Raw genomic sequence first — 23,515 nt, 5'->3', positions numbered from 1 at the left:
CATACTGTTTAGAGGAGTGCTGTCTTTTTATACTATATTATTTCAGTTATTGCACTGACTGCAGCAGTATAAACAACTCCTTCCTCAGGGGAGAGTTGAGAGGCTTAGTTAATGTTTGTACAGTACTTTGGAAGTGTAAAACACAATATAAGTACTATTCTAATTTTTTAGCGGACAGTCATTCTTGGTTTGACTGGTGTCTATTTACATATAGAATAAATTATAACCTCCTCATGCCCTAAACTAAACAGTCAACTTTCTAAATAAAATAGCCTTGACTTGTGAATAAACAGCATGCATGGCATACTCTGGCTACTGCACCTTCCAGCTGTAGTCTGGGGAGCAATAACTGCCTTTGACAAGCAACTGCAGCTCTTGGGCCCATGTCAGCGATGCTCTTCTAAACACACAGGAATAACCCTTTTTGACTCTCATAAGAGATGTTTTCCCCAGAAATAAGGATAAATCTCTTTTTCCTAAAGTTCACCTTATGTGCCAGTATGTACAATTTATACACAGGTATTTTCCCAGATATATTGTATACCTAGCCCGCCACTATTCTATCAGCAGCCTCTACCCGGTGGAGGAGATCGTATACTTGACCTTCAAGATTAGTTATGGCCAGTAAAATTCCTGGCCAATATTTTGAAGGACATTTTTGTTGCTGTACTAGTTTCCTCCCTGGCTGAATACGTCGACAAGTCTTCCCTCTAACTGATGGTTTCTCACCAGCTGTCAGCTCACGTTGAAATCTGTCTTGTGAAATAAAGGCTCTGAGGCTGAGTGTACTCTGGTAAACTGCGTATTAGGTGGGGAAAGTGACACATTTACATGTTACAATTTTGATTTCATTGTATATTCTTGATATACAGTAACTGAAAACATTAATCATCACCACTTTTATTCTCCTTCTGGGCTGCCACTAGGGCAAGGGCAACACAACTTTCTCTTTTTCTTTGAGCGTGTTGGATTTTCTCAGTTAGGGCCTGACTACCCTGCCCCCTGTTCTACTTGAACATCTTTGAATACTGCAGTACTCTGATCTCCTGTATATACTAGCATTGGGTGGAACACTCTGTAATCAGCACTCCACTCTATATGCTTCGTAGCTGCAAGTGAAGGACTGCTAAATCCTCCCCTATTATCAGCTAACTAATCCTGCTAAGGTAGCAGCATCCAAGGAGTGCACCTTAGCATGGAGGAAGAGGTTCCAGCAAGTTAGCCCTCCAGAAAGAGGCTCTGTTCTGTGACGCTCGATCCAATGACTCTTCAGCACAAGTCACTTACTGCAAGTACCTGCCAGAGAAATCACTAGGGTAGTAACTCCACCAACAAATAAGCATCCTTAACTTAACTGTGTCCCTGAGTTGCCATGGTAGCCCTGTTGTAACTGGTGTCTTCTCAATGGAGGGAAAATTGTGTTTCACATGTGTTTGATATTTCCTCAGTCTCTAAGATGTGTATGACTTTTTTAGTTTAAGCATACGTTTTCAAAAAAGCATGAGTAAATTGTACTGTATTAATGTTTGCATAGGTAACATGTATTATTTGTCTGATTTCAGTTGCAACAACTATTAACAGACCTTCCCCATGACATGCTGGATGACAGTGGAGACCAGCTCTCTAATTACTCTGATTGTAGCATACAAGAGGATGCAGAGCAGTAAGAAAGTTAATTTTTCTTGGTAGTCATTTTGCATGCTTTAAGAAAGTGTAGTGAAGCTGAAGCTCTGTCTATGGGCAGATGGTGTACAAACAACTTTAGCTTAACTTTTACGAACAATGGGAATATACCACAACTTTAATTAGGCCTTAGGTTCCACAATAGATGGAGTAGATGCTAAATAGTTTAATCTAGTTCTCTTTCTGAGAACATGTACATAACTATATATATATATATATACACACACAGTATAGTTACTAATGTTTCATGAATATTTTCTTTCTCTCTATATAGAGCACATGAACCCTGGGAGCATGAGGCCAGGTGGAATGATCATCTGCTGATAGCTAATCCCCAAAGTGTAAGTCCCTGACAAAATTGTGACCCAATAATAGGGTCTTCTCATTCAGAATAACTTGTTTTTGATCTAGTAATTTATAGGGTACAATATTAATTTATATGGTCCTTTACAAACAAATAGTAATGCACGTTACCTACCCTGACAAGCTTGTAATCAAAGAGGAAAAACAGGAGACAACAGTTCAGGTAAGGAAGAATATCAAATCTCTCTAATCTGTTCATAGGGCTATGAACAGGGACAGAATTTGTATCCTGAACAGTTCCGGTATGACCAAGGAAATAATCATGGTGAAACACATGCCAGTAATTGGACTGACCAGCACAATGCAGACAAGGAAAGATGCGTTTACGAAATTAAAGAGGACTACTCTGATAGACAGAGTGAAGAGGATTCTGATGATGTGTATCTCGGCAGAGATGGGTATAAAGCACCAAGTCGTTGCCAACAGAACAATGTATATCATCTCCCAGAAAATTTTAGGCCATACACAAATGGTCATACACAGGAATTAAATAACCAACAAAACAAAATAGTAAAGTTTCCAGATGCTCCGAAGGAACATCTGAAGGTATTTAAAATATTGATGTATTTCTTTATCTTGTGTGTAAGTATTTTAATGATTTAAGTGTTGATGCTAGAGTATCATTTTAGCTGCTTTCAGTTTAGAAGATCTGGATTTAGTGCGAAGTATTACATTTAGAGGAAAAAAATCAAATGGACAGACACAAAATGGGGAATAACTGGGGAATACTGCTGAAAAGAATCTGGGGGTTATAGTGGATCACAAATGGAAGATGAGCCAATAACGTGATGCAGTTGTGAAAAAGGCTAATATTATGGGGTATTAACAGAAGAGTTGTATCTAAAACCTGGGAGGTAATTGTTCTGCTTTACTCTGCACTGGTGAGGCCTCCGCTGGAGTACTATGTCCAATTCTGGCTAGCATACTTTGGAAAAGATGTGGATAAACTGGGGAGAGTCCAGAGGAGAGCAACAAAAATGGTAAAGGATTAGAAAACCTGACCTAAGAGGAAAGGTTTAAAAAAAAAACTGGTTTCAGAGTAACAGCCGTGTTAATCTGTATTTGCAAAAAGAAAAGGAGTACTTGTGGCACCTTAGAGACTAACCAATTTATTAACAGATAAATTGGTTAGTCTCTAAGGTGCCATAAGTACTCCTTTTCTTTTTTTTTCAAAAAAAAAGTGGGTATGTTTCGTCTTGAGAAAAGAAGACTGAGTGTGGGGGGCGCGATGTATACAGTGTAGTTGTAACCGGGTCAGTCCCAGAATATTAGAGAGACAAGGTAGGTGAGGCAATATATTTTATTGGACCAGCTTCTGTTGGTGAGAGAGAGGTCTTCAAATATGTTAAGGGCTGTTATAAAGAGGACAGTGATCAATTGTCCTCCATGTCCACTGAAGATAGGACAAGATGTAATGGACTTAATCTGTAGCAAGGGAGATTTAGGTTAGATATGGGGAAAAACTTTCTAACTGTAAGGATAGGTTTTAGAGTGGTTTTTAACTATAAGGATCATTAACCTCCCTAGGTAACCGATTCCATTACTTATTGAATCTTCATCATTGGAGGTTTTTAAAAACAGATTAAACAAATGTGTGTCGAGGTGGTCTAGGTATACTTAGTTCTGCCTCGGTGCAATGGGATGGACTAGATCAGTGGTCCCCAACCTTGCTTGTGGGAATAGCATATTGCTATTTCCAGAAGACTGTGGCGGGCGCCAGACACGTTGGCGCCGAAATGCCGCCGTTTGGAAGCAGCAGCGGCAAGAAGCGTTGCTGCCAAGAAACGGCAATGCTTCTCGGCGGCTTTTCAGCGACGGGGTGTCCTGTGGGCGCATAAAAATGCCCCAGCAGGTGCCATGGCGCCCGCGGGCACTGCGTTGGGGACCCCCGGACTAGATGGTTTCTTGAGGTCCCTTCCAGTCTACGTTTCTTTGATTCTATCTCCAGTTGTTACAACATGATATGCTTCTGCAATCAGTTTATCATATTAAAGTAACTCAGAGTTAACTAGTTGAACTTTCAAGCATAAAAATGCAGTGTTTGGTTTTATTTATAGAATAATTAGCAAAAAGTGGTACTAGATGTGTTTTCATATTGACTGTGTAAACTTTGCCAATAAGGCCCCATTCAACAAAGCACTAAAGCATGTGTGTAGTCCTGATTTCAGTGGGACAACACACACATATTAAGTGCTTTGCTGGATTGGAGTCTAAATAATGAGCCTCTGCAACAACTTCTTTTTTTTTTTTTTTTTTTAAATACCAAACCTTGTAAATCCACAAAGGGAAATATTTTTGCTGTGCAAGATGAGGGTAGGTTTAAAACAGTTGTCCTTACTTTTAATCTGTTGTCACAACAGCAATTTGGTGTATCTGAAGTTGCTAACGGCCAAGCTGTGGAATCTTACAAAGTGACGTATAAACCATATCAAAATGCCATTCAGCAAAAAATCCCAATAACCCAAGATGCAACAAGAAGAAATGAAGTGCTTGAAGAGCTGCAAAGGGAGTTTTTGGGTACTGAGGAGAGTAAGTGTTATCTAGTTCAAGCTTTGATAAGTGTCCTGGGGTGAAATCCTGGTCCCTCTGAAGACTTCAATGGAGCCAGGATTTTTTCTTAGGCTTTGTTAAACAAAGGAAAAATACAGCAATACCCCCTTGGATGTGTCCTAACCTCTAAATTTTTATCAAACGATAGCTCATTGAGGTGGTACTAGTTGCTTCCTATTACAATGAAAATAAGAATAGACCATTTCTTTTGATCAGTATATTTAGTTTTAAATGCTTCATAATATTCACTGTAGGCCAGTAGGATTTTGCCTGAGTAAAAGCTGAATTCTTTTATTTTGCTGATGGCTCTTGTACTACTGATTGCATTGGGAGGAGCTAAGGCCTGATCTGTACTTGAAACTTAGGTTGACAACCTGCTCAAGGATGTGAAAAATCCACACCCCTAAGTACTGTGGCTATGCTGACCTAACCCCAAGTGCAGACACAAGTAGGTCAACGGAAGAATGCTTCAGTTTACCTAGTTACTGTTGCTGGGGAAGATGGTGTTCCTACAGTGATGGGAAAAACCCCTTTCATCATTGTAGTCTGTGTCTACACTATGGGGATACAGCAGCATAGCTACAGTACTGTAGCTATGCAGCTGTAGCACTCGTAGTGTAGATGTGGCCTAATGGTGCTCCGCATCTGTTCGGAGTCACCCTGCTGCTTACAAGACTGGGCCTTGAATGGTTCGCCGCCTTGTCCAATAAATGTTTATAATGTCAAATCTGTAGGCTTAGTGGAGAAATGTCAAAAGTCTCTAGATGACTAGGAATGGAACTCTGAGAATTTACAGTAAGTACACTAATGTTAACACTCCGTTAGTTGGTGACAGTTGTGTGGAGTTTTAGCTGACATTGTAATTCAGGCCTAATGGTGGGACTGTGAGCTGGTGCACTTTATATAGTAAGCAAGTTGTATAATTTTTCTCTGTTTTGGAGTTACATCTTGTGCACCAACAATGAATTTGGCACTGTTCAGAAGGTAGATGGTTCCTGCCCCAAAGACCTTATAATCTATTTCAGACTAGTTAATTGTACTGTAAGAATGTTATGCACTCTTCAGAAGCTAGCTTGTAAGAAAGTTAGTTATATTTTAAACTTCGACAGATTCTGCGGACAATATGCAGATTCTTCAACTTCAGGTTCTTAATAAAGCAAGAGAGAGACAACTGGAAGAACTTACTGAAAAGATGGAAAAGAGTGCACAGCAGATTAGGTATCTGAATCATCAGCTTGCAATGGTCAAAGGTAAAACAAAAGTTTATATGGACCTTTAATTTCTAGAATTTACTGAGATCTAACAACTTTTAATGTGCTCATCAATTTCTGTTTAACACACTCCAACATACATTGATTGTACTTGCAAACTTGATTTGGGTTCAGAGTCTGAGCCTGATTCCCCACCCCTTCCCCACCCTCTTTGCACCTTTTATAGTCATTTACACAATGGGGGTGTAAAAACACTATCAGCGGTCCAAACAATTGAAGAATTCTATTTTGCTGGCATTTTAAACCCCCTGTGCACTCACTCAAAACAGGTGTAACGCTGCAGAGACTTGGCCCCTTGTGTATAGCTGAAGGCTTACAGTTACACTGAAACTTTTTTCACTCTTTTTAGTACTTTTTAAAATAATATAGGAATGGCCACATTAGATCAGAGCAGTGATCTCCGACAGTGGCCAATACCAGCTATTTCAGAGGAAAGTGCAAGAAACCCAATAAATGGATGACTAAAGAAGAAGAGAAATTCAGTAAACAAGAGCCAAATTCAAATAAAATACTGCTGTACTTTTTCATCTGTTTGACACACATTACCCACCATGTCTAATCTCTATGATTATTAAATAAATTAGACTACACTAATCTGGATCCCAGTTCTAAAATATTGGCTTATTATTGATCTACTTAAATAGCCCCCGTCATTTTAATAATAGTAGAGCCCGGGGGCGGGGGGGAAGGAAGGGTATGTGTAGAAAGGAAGAGAAAATCATCTCTTTCCTGCTAAATTGCTGCTTTTGTAGTACCTTTACTTTCAGCTGGATAGTAACCAAGTGCTTCCTCTAGATCTGTTAGTACACCCGCTGGTTCCAAAGAGATCTGTTAACTTGGGTGCAGTGAGCAATGATTGCTGAACTACTTGTGCCCATTATTACTATATTAAGGTCTTGAGTCGGGAAAGTGTTCTGTTCAGGACCATTCTTAACTTTAAGCGCTTTCCCAAATTGGGGCCTAACGCAATACCTCTTTGGTTTTTTTTTTATTTAACTTTTAAACTTATATTTATAGCCCTAGAGTGAAATTCTTTAAACTTCATGGTGAAACCTAATGTGAGCATCCTGGAGAGAATGGATGCAGTATTACCCAAAGGCTTCCATCAGGATCTGGAGCTGCACTATGCTAGATCCTGTAGAAGCATACAGGACAATGTGGTCCCTGCCCTAGAGAGTCCAAACAGTCTAAAAATAAAAAACTGGACGAAGGGTAAGAGACAGAGGCACAACCGAGACAGTGTTCAGTGATGATGGGTACACACTTTGTTGTCTTAATTTCTTTGTGTGGGGGCAGGAGTGAGGTAAGGGGGAATTGTAGCAAGGTGGGAGGGAAAGAAAGAAGAGAGGAGTTTGGGTAGGGAGGGGGAAAGGGTGGAAAGAAAGTTGGGCAAAAAAAGCAAGCAGCAGACAGAAAATAATGGCCAAAGTTCAAAAAGAAACCAGTCTGCTGACATCCTTGGTTGTCTCTTGGCAAGTCACTGTTGTTCATCTTCTGGGACATCCTATTTTGTTTCCTCCATCCCATCCCCTGCCGCATGCAATGGTGCTGGTTGCTTGTGCAAGTAGAGTGGTGTTTCTTTATAGTAGGATGTTGAGGGTGCAGGGGGTCCTGGCTGGGCCTCTCCCTGTCCCTCTGCTGGTCTGGTTGTTGCTGGCTGTACTCTTGGAGAGTCTGCTCTGCTTCCTCCAACCCATTAGGTTGAGGGAGGAGGCCCACTAAGGTGTTATACTCCCAGACCCAGGTGCCAAATGAAAATTCCTCCAAAAAGGCTTGTTGCAGAACTCCTCTCATAGCTCCCAGGATGCTTAAATATTTATTTCTCTTGTAAGATGAAAAAGATGGCTTGGCACTCAGCCTCCAGGAATCCCAGAAACTGTATCAAAATGGAAAAGAACGGGAGGTACATCTTGAAGGTCAAATTAAAACACTTGAAACCCAAATTCAAACTCTTACTGCCAACGAGGAGCAGGTACTGTAACTGTTATCTGTAACTGTGGGAAATTTCTGTAGTTGTACTTACGATGCAAAAGTGAATCTTAAGTTTAACAAAGATTTAATACATTCTTATGGACATGCTGGCAGGATTATTTAAGACCCAGAGTATATGACTAATGAGTTGGAACTTCTAGTGTAAAAATTATAGATTATAATCTATTATCCAGACTGGAATTAGCAAAATTTCCCCACTCTTATCAACTGTTGACACAAAGGCCCTAGTCAGAAAGGTAAATATGACCTCACTAATTTACATAGTTATTTATTCTGTAGTTTTGTAATTGCAATCTGGAAGTATAAAATCCATAGTTTCTCAGATGTCTTGGTTCTTCTGGTGCTACATCATTTACTTTGAATATCCAAAGTAGTCCTATCTGCGAACGCTGCCTATTTATTTTTATATATATATATATATATATATGTGTTGCGGTGGCTAAGATGGAGTGTTACTCTTTAACTTGCTGCATGTTCAAGATGAAGCTTCTATAACGAAAAAAATAATATTAACATCTTGTTTTCAGATCACCAATATTCTTGGTCTTAAATGAGTCACATTAGCTGATGGGAGTCAGACCTCAATGAAAAAACTATTTTGATTTATCAGAACCTTTAAAAAAAATGTCAATAGCAGCTCTTATAAGGATTCATTAGAGCACTTTGTTTGTTTTTGTGTTTTTCCCCTCTGGCATACCTCTCTGGATGCTTTACAAGGCCTTCTCTGTTACTGCTCTGTCTCCATGACTCAAAACAGGATGTTTTTACTTTCCCAAAGGTAAATACATTGGAAATTCTGAATTTTGTACTGGCTGTGATGCACTTGGATATCATTAACCAGATTGTAATGGTCTTTAAGTGCCTCCCAGCTATTGAAGTGGGAGGAACATTACTGTGATTTGGATCATAAAAAAGTTTACAGATAATCCAGTGAGATTTATTTTATTTTTTGTGTGTGGCATATGTCTACTACCTGATAGAACATACGCAAAGCCTGAGGATTTCACAACTCCTCAAAATCAAAAGTGACTAAAGAATGGTATTAGGAAGTATAGCAACTTTCTTACGTATCATATGATGCTAGTTTCCTTTTCCTCCACTTATTTCGTGTCATCCAATCCAGGAACAAGAGTGTAACAATCTACTCATAAACTAAAGTCATTTATTTTAGTTCAGTTTTGGTGGATGGTGGGTAGAAGCAACTTAAGTGGAATGTAGCCCAAGCTTTCTAAAAGGACAGGAGTTTTCCCTGATGCTCCTATCCCTTAAGAAAGTGAACTGTTCAGATACTTCTAGACCAAATAAGTCATTGACAAGTCACTTGAAAGCTTGAAGTTGGCTTCCAATTTACTCCTTTTTGGTGGAGGGATTTGCTTAAACATAAGTGGTCAAATCCTACACAAGGCAAAACTGATTGGCTAAATGGATATGTCATCACTGTACCATGCAGAGCCTGGCTAAGGGATGGAGGTGAGGTGGCTTGCACCCTAAGTCCCCCATAATGCTAAAGCTTCTGGGGCTGTTGATCCCACAGTACAGTTAGGACAGCCTTCAGAGGTACCCTATCTTCCCCCAGCCTTGCGGCAACCAGGAAATAAACAGGGAACAGGACTTTCCTGGTCATGTCCTTTTCTGCTGTTGGAAAGTCCCCTTCTTCCCAGAGCACAATCAAGAAAGCCCCCTTCGTTGAGGGCTCTTGTGTAGGGATACAGAAGGCCCCCTGCATTTGAGGTATTCCTTTGGAGGGCTCTTATAGTTGCATTGCTTCCCTATTGCTCTGACATACTTGGTGTAAAGGGCAGGATGACTGTGAATCAGGCCCTGTGAGTCTGGAATGTGACTTCATGAAGTCAATGGGAGTTATGCTTGTGTAAGGATTGCAGAAGCAATGGTGGTAGTTTATAAAATGTTTGGTTTATAGTTCTCACTTGTCTAGTGTACTTTGACTGCTATACAGATAACAAAATATATGTAATTGTGACAACCTAGGAGAATTTTAATGTTTCTTCATAAAATTCCTCACCTGCTAAACTCTTTATCAAAATGATATATAAGCATAATATGCAAACAATATTTAAGAAATGGAGATCTTTCGAACAGCCAGAGTACTCCAACCACTGATTAGAACATACCCAAGGAGACAAACTTGTGCTCCAACTTGCTGTTGGTTCCTGCTAACTCATCCTGTTAGGGATGGATCCTACAATATTGCATTTTTAGTAACAAACATATACTTCTGGTTGGAAATGGAGTTGGCAAGAGCTGTTTATAATACATACGTGTGCGTGTGTGTGCACACAGGATTTTCAGTGGGGCTGATCTCCTCTTAGAAGAAGATGCAGTCCCAGCTGACTCAAAAGAATCGTATTTACTTTGACTTGTGTTGTAAGATAAATCAGTGACTTTAACTTCTTGTGGTTACATTCTTAGATGTGTGTGCACATGCCTCTTTGGGGGCTCTTCCTACATCCCCCACAGGAGGCAGTGTTTGCAACTTACCTTCCTCTTGCAAAGTCTCTAGGGATCTTTAAAATATCTGGGACGCCGTACAAGTTCTGCTGACAAAGGCTGATGTGCTGGGACCTTGATTATATCCTATTAACTAAATGGCATTATGTTTTAGCACTGGCTTCTTTTGAATTATACAAATCAGAGTTCCGTCAGGGCACCCATTCTGTTAGAGTATTTGTTTCCCCACATTAAAGGCGGATGTAATTTACCACTCCCCCAATTCTAACCAATAATAAAGAAGACAGGTCACTGAAACAGAGCAATCTGGATCACTTGTTAAGATGGGCGCAAGCAAACAATATGCATTTTAATACAGCTAAATGTAACTGTATAGATGTAGGAAGAATGAATGTAGGCCATACTTTCAGGATGGGGCATTCTATCCTGGGAAACAGTGAATCTGAAAAAAGATTTTGGAGTCATGGTGGATAATCTGCTCAGGTAGGAGTAGAGAGGTAATTTTACCTTTGTGTTTGGCACTGGCACAGCTGCTGCTGGAATACTGTGTCCAGTTCTCGTGTCCACAGTTCAAGAAGGCTGCTGATCAATTGGAGAGGGTTCAGAGAAGAGCCACGAGAATGATTAAAGGATTAGAAAACATAGTGATAGACTCAAGTATAGTGATACTTGATAGACCAGGGGTTGGCAACCTATGGCACGCGTACCAAAGACGGCACGTGAGCCAGATTTTAATAGCATGCTGCTGCCTGCAGAGTCCCAGCCACTGGCCCCACTCAGCCCGCTGCCAAACCTAGGCCGGGACCTTGGCAGGCAGCAGCATGCAATTAAAAATCCTGCCTGCCCCAGCCTGCTCTTCTCTGCCCCCCCACCAGCTGCTGCTGCAGAGCAGGCAAGCTCCCCACTCTCCCCCTTCCCCCAGCATGCTGCATTCCTCCCCCCTCCTCTCCCTCCCTGCTGCTGATCAGCTGATGGCCCTTGAGCCGGAGGGGGAGAAGCGGAGCTGCAGTGCACTCGCTGCTCCGGGGAGGAGGCGGAGAAGAGGTTGGGACGGGGCCTTGGGGAAGAGGGGGTGGAATCAGGGCATATCCCCTCCAGCCCCCTGCCATGAGCTGCTCTGGGCAAGGGGCTGGAAGTACCCTCACGATCCCAGCCCACACCCCCAGCCCTCTGTCCTGACCCCAGCTCTAACTCCAGTACCCCCCACGACCCCAGCTCTAGCTCCTGCACTCCCCCCCCCCATTCCCATCTGCACCCCTCACACCAAATGGGAGCTGCCCAGGTAAGCACTCCACACCCCAACCCTGAGCCCCCTCCCTCATTCTAGCTCCTGGCCAGACCATACACCCCAACCCCCAGCCTGCTCCTTCACCCCCAGCCCTGTGCTCAGTGCACTCCCACCCTCAGCTTAGTGCAGAGAGAGAGGAAGAGAATGGGCTAGAACCAGGGAGAAGGTAGGTACCCACTCTATGTGGGCAGGGCCGGGATCCCAGACCGGCAGCGGGCTGAGCGGGGCCGGCAGCCGGGACCCTGGCTGGCAGGAGCTGGAGGACTGAACCCCAGACCGGCAGCGGGCTGAGCCGCTCAGCCCACTGCCAGTCTGGGGTCCTGGCCGCCAGCCCCGCTCAGCCTGCTGCTGGTCTGGGGTTCTGGCTGCCAGCCCCTTGCCAGTCGGGGGCCCCGCTCGGCCTGCTGCCGGCCTACGTGAACGGAACCCCAGGCTGGCAGTGGGCTGAGTGGGCTGGTGGCGTAAGATCAGCATTTTAATTTAATTTTAAATGAAGCTTCTTAAACATTTTGAAAATCTTGTTTTACTTTACATACGACAATAGTTTAGTTATATAATATATTGACTTATAGAGAGAGACCGTCTAAAAAACATTAAAATGTATTACTGGCACGCGAAACCTTAAATTAAAGTGAATAAATGAAGACTTGACACACCTCTTCTGAAAGGTTGCTGACCCCTGTGATAGACTCAAAGAGTTCACTCTATTTAGTTTAACAAAAAGAGGGTTAAGGGTTGACTTGATTACCATCTAATAAGTACCTTCATGGGGAACAATGATTTGATAGTAGGCTCTTCAGTCTAAACGAGGAAAAGTATAACACAATCCAATGACCGGAAGTTGAAACTAGACCAGTTCAGACTGGAAATAAGGTGTACCTTTTTTACAATAAGGGTAATGAACAATTGCAACAATTTACCAAGTGTCACGGTGGAGTCTCCATCACTGGCAGTTTTTAAATCAAGATTGGCTATTTTTCTAAAATATATGCTCTAGGAACTGTTTTGGGGAAGTTACACAGGAGGTCAGAATAGATTATCACAGTAGTCTGTTCCGGCCTTGGAGTTTATGAAGCGATGAAAACGTAATTTTAACTTTGGACATTCTTAACGGTGCAGTCACTTCTCTTGAAGCCTTTATATGTTCATAGCTTTTTTGTAATTGAACTCAAGTATTCTATATCGTGGGTTTTTGCAGCTATTCAAGCAATCCAAAGTGGCAGAGTTAGCCATGGAAAGCATGCAGCAGCAGCTGTTAGAGCTTCGGCGTTCTGACTCTCTTCAGCGAGCCAGAGAACAGCATGAGACCATAGTTGCAGCCCTGAAGCAGAAGTATGAAGAGCAAGTATTGTCATTAGAACAGAAACTTGAAGCTACAAACTCTGCACTGCAGGAGCAGGTTAGGATGGAATTTAGAACACTGAATATTTGCCTAAGTCATAGAAAACTGTAGAGCTGCACTCTTTTCCCTATCCAGTCCCTTCTGAAACCATTCTTCCAAATGGCCTGTAAATCTCAATCCCATCTTCCAGAAGATGGTAACAGAACAGAGAGAAGTAGACACAAAAGTCACAACGTTTTGAAACAAACACAATATATGATATGTTTATAAACATTGCCATGCATGTCCACAAAGCCATTTGAGTGTGATTTAGTTAGATACTTAACAAAAAAAGCACCCATACTTCTACACGAGAATATTTAAACTATTATTGCTACAAGTAACACCTCAGACTTCTCTAATTTCTTTCAGTTATAACACATGATAGGATCACACCTTAATCAACTCTTCGCATTGTTACACTTTTAAGGAATTGGCTCGTATTGATGTATAATTTTTAAACTGAGGTGTGGTCTGAGCACACCCCAGGAAATCAGGAACTGACTGTTTTCCTTCGCTTAAACTCTTTTGCAGGTGGGAAACAAAATTAAATTGTAAAAATAATACTGAAAAACATACTTCATTTGGGGTGTTTTGAGGATTAACTGATTGTGAACTGGAAGGATTACATTAGTGTCACCATTCTTTCCTCCAACAAGCATTCTGCTGCTAAGGCTTTGTCTTCGCTGCAAAATAAAAAGGTGTATTTTTTACATCAAGATAGCTATTTCAGTGTAAAATTTTTAGCAGAAACAAGGTGCTGTAGTTTTTACCTCAGTGTAACTAGCTGAGGTCAACCCTGTGATCCCTGTCTGGGGCTTACCTTGATGTAGCTAGATGAGGTAAAAACTACTTGTCTTAACATTTACATCAAAGTAGGTTTCTTGATAAGGCAAACTTTTTTTCCAGTCAAGACACTGTTTAGGTTGTGATATGAGGCTGATGTTTCGCACTTAATGACTTGAATGATACCTTTCTAAAAGATTCTGGTAGACTCTGCAGCTTAAAAACATTTAGATCATACTTTCCTTAGTTCATAAAAACAGTAGAGAAAACCATGATCTGTATGATCTCAATACTTCTGATATATGCTTAATTTAATTGTACTTTAAATTTTACTGGATGACTATTTAGACTACTGCCTGTGAGAGTGATGGATTTGTAACTTGAAAAATCTCTCATTAGAAAGATCTTTGCTGTAATCTAAGGGAACATGTGAAGCAACTCGAAAGAATGCTAGAAGAAAGCAAACTAGAAAAAACAGAGATAATCAATCGACTGACAAGGAGCCTAGAAGAAAGCCAAAAGCAGTGTGCAAACTTACTGCAAACAGGTTAGTCTCGTCCATACACCTTATCTGCTATGGCAGAAACAATTTCCAATAAGGATGGAATTGCATAACAGGTGCAGTGTGATTAATAAACACGTGTTAGACTTTTGGGGAAGAAATAAGTTAACCATATATTTGAAATTCATTAAATGATTCTAGATTTGAAGTGACATGTTAGGACAAACAACTTCTAGTGCAAGATACGTAGCATGAATGTGTAAAACTTGTCCCCTGTACTACTCTACAGTTGACTGTTGATAAACCACTAACTTTAGCAATATGGCTGTGTCCAGTTTCTTAAAAACTGTACCTCAGGGCACTGGATGGTTTAGGAGATTAGTGATGAAATAGTGTTGTCATTTGGCCCAGATAAATAATGACTCAAAGCCATGAGTATTTAATTGGTGGCTGGTGGTTTCAGACCTTGTCTACACACAAACTTTCAGTGGTTTAGCTAGATGTGTTTTCAAACGGGCTTCATTAAATCTCTGTAAGTTTGTGTGCAGGTTTTGGTTTGAGTGGCTTATTTTGGGTTTGTTAATACTGTTTATTTAAAACTAAAAATGTGTGAATGACGCTAAGTCAAAATAAGCCTCTCTTAAACCAAAATAAGAGTGCCTGCCCACAGAATTGCACGGGTTTAACTAAACTAATTAAGCAAACACAACATAAACTAATCCCAAAACAATGCCAGTTTATGTGTAAACAACCTTAGTTCAGTTCTTACTGGACTGGTGTCAACATATCCCTGTTGTAGTTTGCCAAAAAGAGTACCACTGAATACTATCTCCATAGAAGAGTTAAGGATTTGAAACTAAAGGAAAAACAAAACAACTTTTCAGTTCCAGGCACTCCCTTAAGAGCCACATTGAGGAGCATTCGCCAGACATATTAGGAAGCTTGCACTATTGCAAGTTGCAAATTGTGATTTGTAGATAGCCTTGAACTTCTCCATCTTTTGACCAGCATTCTCATAATGAATTTATTTAATTGCAAAAAGAAAAGGAGTACTTATGGCACCTTAGAGATTAACAAATTTATTTGAGCATAAGCTTTCGTGAGCTACAGCTCACTTCATCGGATGCATTCAGTGGAAAATACAGTGGGGAGATTTATATACATAGAGGACATGAAACAATGGGTGTTAACATACACACTGTAACAAGAGTGATCACTTAAGGTGAGCTATTATCAGCAGGAGATCGGGGCGCGAGGGCGGGACCTTTTGTAGTGATAATCAAGGTGGGCCATTTCCAGCAGTTGACAAGAACGTCTGAGGAACGGTGGGGGATAAACATGGGGAAATAGTTTTACTTTGTGTAATGACCCATCCACTCCCAGTCTCTATTCAAGCCTAAGTTAATTGTATCCAGTTTGCAAATTAATTCCAATTCTGCAGTCTCTCCCTGGAGTCTGTTTTTGAAGTTTTTTTTGTTGAAGTATTGCCACTTTTAGGTCTGTAATCAAGTGACCAGAGAGATTGAAGTGTTCTCCAACTGGTTTTTGAATGTTAACATACTAACCCACAGAGAGCTTCCTACCAAGACTACAAAAAGAAGGATTCTGGGTGGACTCCTCCTGAAGGTCGAAACAACAGACTGGACTTCTACATAGAGTGCTTCTGCCGACGTGCACGGGCTGAAATTGTGGAAAAGCAGCATCACTTGCCCCATAACCTCAGCCAAGCAGAACACAATGCCATCCACAGCCTCAGAAACAACTCTGATATCATAATCAAAAAGGCTGATAAAGGAAGTGCTGTCGTCATCATGAATAGGTCGGAATATGAACAAGAGGCTGCTCGGCAGCTCTCCAGCACCATTTTCTACAAGCCATTACCCTCTGATCCCATTGAGGGTTACCAAAATAAACTACAGCATTTGCTCAAGAAACTTCCTGAAAAAGCACAAGAACAAATCCGCAGACACACCCCTGGAACCCGACCTGGGGTATTCTGTGTGCTACCCAAGATGCATAAACCTGGAAATCCTGGCTGCCCCATCATCTCAGGCTTTGGCACCCTGACAGCAGGATTGTCTGGCTATGTAGACTCCCTCCTCAGGCCCTACACTACCAGCACTCCCAGCTATCTTCGAGACACCACTGATTTCCTGAGGAAACTACAATCCATCGGTGATCTTCCTGAAAACACCATCCTGGCCACTATGGATGTAGAAGCCCACTACACCAACATTCCACACAAAGATGGACTACAAGCCATCAGGAACAGTATCCCCGATAATGTCACGGCAAACCTGGTGGCTGAACTTTGTGACTTTGTCCTCACCCATAACTATTTCACGTTTGGGGACAATGTATACCTTCAAATCAGTGGCACTGCTTTGGGTACTGCCCACAGTATGCCAACATTTTTATGGCTGACTTAGAACAACGCTTCCTCAGCTCTCGTCCCCTAATGCCCCTACTCTACTTGCGCTACATTGATGACATCTTCATCATCTGGACCCATGGAAAAGAAGCCCTCGAGGAATTCCACCAGGATTTCAACAATTTCCATTCCACCATCAACCTCAGCCCTCTACACCTACAGTCCACACAAGAGATCCACTTCCTGGACACCACGGTGCTAAAAAGCGATGGTCACATAAACACCACCCTATACCGGAAACCTACTGACCAGCTATGCCTACCTACATGCCTCCAGCTTTCATCCAGACCACACCACACGATTCATTGTCTACAGCCAAGCTCTACGATACAACCGCATTTGCTCCAACCCCTCAGACAGAGACAAACACCTACAAGATCTCTGTCAAGCACTCTTACAACTACAATACCCACCCGCTGAAGTGAAGAAACAGATTGACAGAGCCAGAAGAGTACCCAGAAGTCACCTACTACAGGATAGGCCCAACAAAGAAAATAACAGAACGCCACTAGCCATCACCTTCAGCCCCCAACTAAAACCTCTCCAACGCATCATCAAGGATCTACAACCTATCCTGAAGGATGACCCATCACTCTCACAGATCTTGGGAGACAGGCCAGTCCTTGCTTATAGACAGCCCCCACAACCTGAAGCAAATACTCGCCAACAATCACACGCCACACAACAGAACCACTAACCCAGGAACCTATCCTTGCAACAAAGCCTGTTGCCAACTGTGTCCACATCTCTATTCAGGGGACACCATCATAGGGCCTAATCACATCAGCCACACTATCAGAGGCTCGTTCACCTGCACATCTACCAGTGTGATATGTGCCAGCAATGCCCCTCTGCCATGTACATTGGTCAAACTGATCAGTCTCTACGTAGAAGAATAAATGGACACAAATCAGACGTCCAGAATTATAACACTTCAGAGAACACTTCAGTCTCTCTGGTCACTTGATTACAGACCTAAAAGTGGCAATACTTCAACAAAAAAACTTCAAAAACAGACTCCAGGGAGAGACTGCAGAATTGGAATTAATTTGCAAACTGGATACAATTAACTTAGGCTTGAATAGAGACCGGGAGTGGATGGGTCATTACACAAAGTAAAACTATTTCCCCATGTTTATCCCCCACCCCCCTTTGTTCCTCAGACATTCTTGTCAACTGCTGGAAATGGCCCACCTTGATTATCACTACAAAAGGTTCCCCCTTCCCCCCCTCCCCCGTCCCGCTCTCCTGCTGGTAATAGCTCACCTTAAGTGATCACTCTTGTTACAGTGTGTATGGTAACACCCATTGTTTCATGTCCTCTATGTATATAAATCTCCCCACTGTATTTTCCACTGAATGCATCCGATGAAGTGAGCTGTAGCTCACGAAAGCTGTTATGCTCAAATAAATTTGTTAGTATCTAAGGTGCCACAATTACTCCTTTTCTTTTTGCGAATACAGACTAACATGGCTGCTACTCTGAAACCTTTATTTAATTGGTTTTTTTTAAGTATTAGATACATGCCTCTCCTTTTCCTGTGGATCCCATTTTAAGAACCTGCTGAAAATGAGAATTCTGATGTACATATGTACAAGAGGCCATCTTGAGGAGATGGTAGGAAGCCCAAATGGAGGGGGAAAATCTTTTTGTTAATTCTCTATAATAAAGCAATAAGTAATTATGAATGTAACGGGCAGTATTAAGTGGAATGCAGTCGGCCAGCCAAAGAGTGATAGAATACTGTGGAATGCCCTTAAAAGTAATATTAAATTAGCAACTTTATAAAATTAGTCTTTATTTTTGAATTTTTTCAACCTCTTTTCCAAGGTAGCCTTGTTCCTGCTTTTTTTTGGTATAGTCACACAATTTCCTTTTTGCTCCTGGTTAGTTACAAGAAAAGCAAACATTTGACATGTCTTATTCCTCCTCACTTTTATTTTAAAACTACCAGTTTAAAAAAACAAACAAACCAAAAAAAACCTTGAAGAAATAAGGGTTTCTGAGCCTGGAACAAGCTGCTGTTTAAATCTAAGAACTGTAATAACCTTCTTTTCCAAGTAGCCAAAAAAACTTTTTTCCATCTTTATAACTTGTATTTTAAAATAGCGGAGTAAGGGCTACTGCCATAGTCCATATATTTACTTTTAATGGTGAATTTTTAGTAGTAATCTTCCTTACAGTAAGGTTCTCTTTCTCTACAGGCTCAATACAGGAGACAAATCAGTTACGATTACAACTGCAGCAAGCCCAGTCTGCACAGCTGATAAGCAACAACATGAACAAGACTTTGCAGGTTAATATATTTTATGAAAAAATATTTTGTTAGAAAAGGGAGGGGGCATAAAGGGTAAGCATCTGCTAGGCTGAAGCACTTTATGGACATGGCCCTGGCATGGCATCCCTTTTGAATGTATCAGTTGGTACTCCATTACTGAAGGGAGAATGGTTCTCCAGAGTCACAGTGAATATTCCATGCCAGGCTTGCTCATTAAAACACAGGGATACATGTGTCTCAGCAGGGCAAACTTTACGTAATGTATTTAACTAGTGTGCTAGTGGGAGAAGAATGGAAAGTACAGTATTTAAAATTCAAATCCTGTTTCCAGAGGGAGGAGAAAAATCTAATTTAATTGGAGAAGTAGGGAGGGATAGCTCAGTGGTTTGAGCATTGGCCTGCTAAACCCAAGGTTGTGAGTTCAATCCTTGAGGGGGCCACTTAGGGATCTGGGGCAAAAATTGGGGATTGGTCCTGCTTTGAGCAGGGGGTTGGACTAGATGACCTCCTGAGGTCCCTTCCAACCCTGATATTCTATGACTATTGGAAGTATAATATGTTTCTGAAGCTTATCTTCATGAGCAAGAATTACTATCATGAGCGAAGGGGGAGAATCCCTCTACCAATTATATCTGGAAGTCCATGTTCTCATTGTCGTTCAGATATTTAACTTGTAAAATCCTGCCATCTTTGAAACTATGAATCTTCTCGCTGCTCTAGCTGCTACTGCAGCTAAACTGCACTCCCCTTTACAGAGAGATCCCCATCATGATGATTGGGAGAAGAAAAAGAAGAGGTAAGGACATAAGAGTCTGAAACCATCCCTTACCTGAATGCTAGCTGTGATACTAAGAACTCTGTATATACTGGACATATAGTGAGAGTGTAAGAAATATTCCCCACTTGGTTTTTAATGTAACTTATAGTATAGTAGAGAGGCTATCACATAAGTGATTGAGTAATAACTGGAATTAGCAAAACAAACTGTTTGTTTCTAGAATTAAAGCAATGCTTGGTGGTTCAAATGTGTATGGCCCATAAATACAGAAATTAGTTTAGTAACTTAAGAAATTTGTTTTACTTTTAGTGACTTATCCGGGGAAATTCTTGTTGGGCCTAAAAGTCTTGATTTCCTGGTTTGTTTTGACTTACTTGACCTGCTGTCTATAGTACTACTATTTTGCCTTTTTTAGGAAGAGCTAACAGAACTAAAGGAAGAAATTGCTTTGTACGAATCTGCTGCCAAGCTTGGGGTGTTTCTGAATGACGCAAGTGGAGAACTTCATGTGGACATGACTGATTCTTATGTGGATTTGGGTATTAAAAAAATCAACTGGAAAAAAACAAGATTTCACAGGTATTGGGTGAATATCATTCTAGCAAATGATGCATCAGATCAGTCTACAGTAGAAGATGCAGTCTGTACAAAATTATTATATGTAATAATTTTTTAAAAACTCAGTAAATTAGCAGCAGAGTACTTATAATAAACGCAGAATTCTTTGGTCTCCTCAGCATATTTAATAAATTACCATAGATTATTCTAATGTGGGAAACAGCGCCCACCTTCTGTTCAGTTTGAATGAAACAAGCTTACCTACAGATCTTTCTTTCTGATATTGGCCTACGGAAGTGGTCTGCAGACTCTGTTGTATGAATATTAGGAGTACATGAAAATATTTGGATGATAAATCTGTACACTGAGCATAGTGTATTATTGCAGATAAAAGACAACCATTCCTTACCTGCTGAAACGCTTGGTCTTCAAGAACAGCCTACAGAAATATGTACAAATGCACTTGGACACTCAAAATGGCACTGCTTATTTACTGGTTTAAAATAATATTTTAACCAACTAACCACTAGTTATAGCTCACAATAGCTCAATTTGTGCAGGGGTGAAGCAGTTTTAGGAAATGACTTCTTAATCCTGGAAACTCAGCTACTTGTTTTCTAATCAGTTGCATAGACAAGTTGCTGAAAGATATTTATAATGATAATACATTAAATGTATCATTGAAGTCCTTTCCAGGTAACATAATAACAAAACAAACATAATTTCTAGCATTGCTTTAGGTACTCGCTCATGGTGAGCGGTCTTCTTACAGTTCTTTTAACTGTTCTGTTTTTGGTATATTTGGTAAAGTAAAGGAGAGTTGCTGCTTGTTTTATTCTAAGCTTTTGGATGTCTACAGGTTTTAACAAAATTGGACTGCCTATATTTTCTCTAACAGTACTGTGCAGAATAGAGATTTGGAGAAAGAATTTTCTAAAGATGAGCTCATCCTAGAGTTGAAAACTGAAATGGAACGTTTATTGGGCAGTAACAAAATGAAAAGAAATCAGATTTCTCAGTTACAAAATGATCTTAAAGACTGTCAGAGGACAACAGAAGAACTCAAGCAGCTGTTGAAAACAGATAAAACCGCAAACGAGAATGAGGTTTGTTCGTTTAAATGTACCACTGAGCATTTGGACTTAATAGAACAAGGCAAAAATTCACTGGATTTAAAGTAAACCAAGCAAAACCTATAAGTGATCTCTCATTTTTCTCTTGAGAAAAGCAGTTACAAGTAATTTCTTTGAACTACATTTACAACAAGTAAATGAAGCTGTTCTTAACCTTAAGGAAGGGATTACTATTTTGCAGAAATAAAATAAGTAGCATCCGAGAAATTGGAAATAACTGGCAGATGTCTTTAAACTACCACCAGAACTTGGATAGTTTGTGCTGCCTTCCAGTTAAGTTTCTGGTATGAGGACTTGCTTACAAATGGTTGCAAGCTTTATTGATTGATTACTTTAAACTTCTCTTGAGTTCTGTTTTCTTGGAGGAAAGCAAATCACAGCCTTTAGCTGAAAACTGCAAACTGTACAAGGAAGGAGCAATCATTTGAGTCAATGTAGCATTTCCCCCATACTACTTTTTTCCCCATCTTGAATGTTAATCTTTAAAGTGGCTTTTATAAATCAGATCAACTTGTTGTAATATGAAGAAAGACATTACTACCAAACATATTACATGTGCAAACTGTGGCTTGAATGGTGGGGAATGATATTATACCCTGCAAAGGCCCGATGTCTCAATTAAATGGTAGTTGGTGTTCAACTCTGTTACAGGGCATTGAGCGTATACATCTTGAACAAACCCAGAAGAGCTTACAAAAATTCAAAGATTGTCATATGGGCAGAATACTTACAACCGTAGTGTCCTGTATTTTGCAGTGAAGCCATTGCCTTTACTGCTTTTTTTTTGTATCAAGGAAAAATATTTGCTTAACATGTTAACTTCTAAAGCAAGTATGTCTACATGTATTTCTGAAGAGTTGTTCCAACTTAGTTTTATGTTTTCTTGATAGCCTAAAATAAGTAGTATAGAAAATCTGACTGAAACCTTGTGGTCCACTCCATCTGCTTCTGATAAGTATCTTCAAAAAGAGCTTCTGAGACTTAGAAAGGTGAATCAGGATTTACAACAAGAAGCTGAGGTGAGTTTGTCACATTTGCCCTAAGGAAAAAAGATTAAAGACCAGCCAAATTGTCCAAAATGTAAATTAGAATGCATTCTTTAAAATTGTCTTTTCATGATTTTGACTTTCATTTGTATAGAACTATAGTTTATGTATTCAAGAACTTAAAGCAAATGAGGAAAAATTGAAAACTGCAAACCAAGATCTGTGTAGTCAAATGAGACAAATGATTCAGGACTTGGATCGGGATAAACAAGAAGCTGTTGACAGGTAACTGTTACATCTACAACTTTTACCACATGGCCCGTGTGGTCCTTTTGTACCAACCTTTGTACAGAGATCGCAGCTTTAGACCTCGTTTCTTACCAAAATACAAAAAATTTTAGCTGCTCTTGTACATAAACAGTTGAATGAAGCTTTAACTTTTCTCCATCCTAGGTGTGAAAGAACCTATCAGCAACACCATGAAGATACAAAAGCCCAGCTTCGGGAAGACTTCATGGAGAGGCTTGCTGCAGAAAAAGAACAACTCATTCAGGCTTATGAAGAGACCATCTCACGGTTAAAGTAAGATCTTATCAATTTTGACATCCTTCATTAGACCGAGGGTCTACTGTGAAGTGGCCCTTTTCAGTCACACTTGAAATAATTTCCTTTTTAAATTGTGATCATGTTTGTGAATTTAAAGAATAACAATTTAAAATGACTTATGTAAGGGCTGACATGGATGAGCTGAACAAGGAGATGACAGCAGTGAAGGAATGTTACATAGCAGTCTGTGGAGAGAAAGACACACTGGAAACCACTTTGAGGAAGAAACTTGAACAAGAGCAGCAGTCAAAGGAAGAGAAGGTACAAGAGAAAATATCCTTGATTAACACTGGAGAATGCTTTGTATCTAAACTAAAAGTATGGGAAAGGTGTTGAATTTCATTACTTTTCCTTTTGGTTGACGCATTACATCGGGAGTGAAGGGCTGAGTTCCACTTATAGAATCATAGAATATCAGGGTTGGAAGGAACCTCAGGAGGTCATATAGTCCAACCCCCT

The 23,515-nt window shown here is 40.5% G+C and overlaps 1 protein-coding gene across 10 annotated transcripts in view; it reads left to right on the top strand.

Annotated features, from left to right (window-relative positions):
- Positions 1 to 23,515, top strand: part of CEP152 (centrosomal protein 152) — a 54,641-nt gene that overhangs the window by 12,015 nt on the left and 19,111 nt on the right. For 5 of the 10 annotated variants that reach the window (XM_007066801.4, XM_043524238.1, XM_037911000.2 and 2 more), the window contains exons 3-17: positions 1,563 to 1,663; positions 1,958 to 2,024; positions 2,248 to 2,592; positions 4,407 to 4,575; positions 5,706 to 5,846; positions 7,700 to 7,839; positions 12,815 to 13,015; positions 14,183 to 14,330; positions 18,922 to 19,013; positions 20,189 to 20,352; positions 21,230 to 21,437; positions 22,355 to 22,483; positions 22,605 to 22,735; positions 22,904 to 23,032; positions 23,182 to 23,317. In XM_007066801.4, the coding sequence (XP_007066863.2) occupies positions 1,563 to 1,663; positions 1,958 to 2,024; positions 2,248 to 2,592; positions 4,407 to 4,575; positions 5,706 to 5,846; positions 7,700 to 7,839; positions 12,815 to 13,015; positions 14,183 to 14,330; positions 18,922 to 19,013; positions 20,189 to 20,352; positions 21,230 to 21,437; positions 22,355 to 22,483; positions 22,605 to 22,735; positions 22,904 to 23,032; positions 23,182 to 23,317 (2,301 nt within the window). Of the gene's footprint in view, positions 1 to 1,562; positions 1,664 to 1,957; positions 2,025 to 2,247; positions 2,593 to 4,406; positions 4,576 to 5,705; positions 5,847 to 7,699; positions 7,840 to 12,814; positions 13,016 to 14,182; positions 14,331 to 18,921; positions 19,014 to 20,188; positions 20,353 to 21,229; positions 21,438 to 22,354; positions 22,484 to 22,604; positions 22,736 to 22,903; positions 23,033 to 23,181; positions 23,318 to 23,515 lie in introns of those variants that run through there. The other 5 variants (XM_043524237.1, XM_043524236.1, XM_043524235.1 and 2 more) reach the window with 3 other exon arrangements.

Source organism: Chelonia mydas, chromosome 10 (assembly GCF_015237465.2).
Source record: "Chelonia mydas isolate rCheMyd1 chromosome 10, rCheMyd1.pri.v2, whole genome shotgun sequence".
In the NCBI taxonomy this organism is placed as follows: Eukaryota; Metazoa; Chordata; order Testudines; family Cheloniidae; genus Chelonia; species Chelonia mydas.
Note: the sequence above shows the minus strand (reverse complement) of the source record. Positions and strands in the feature narration are given on the sequence as shown.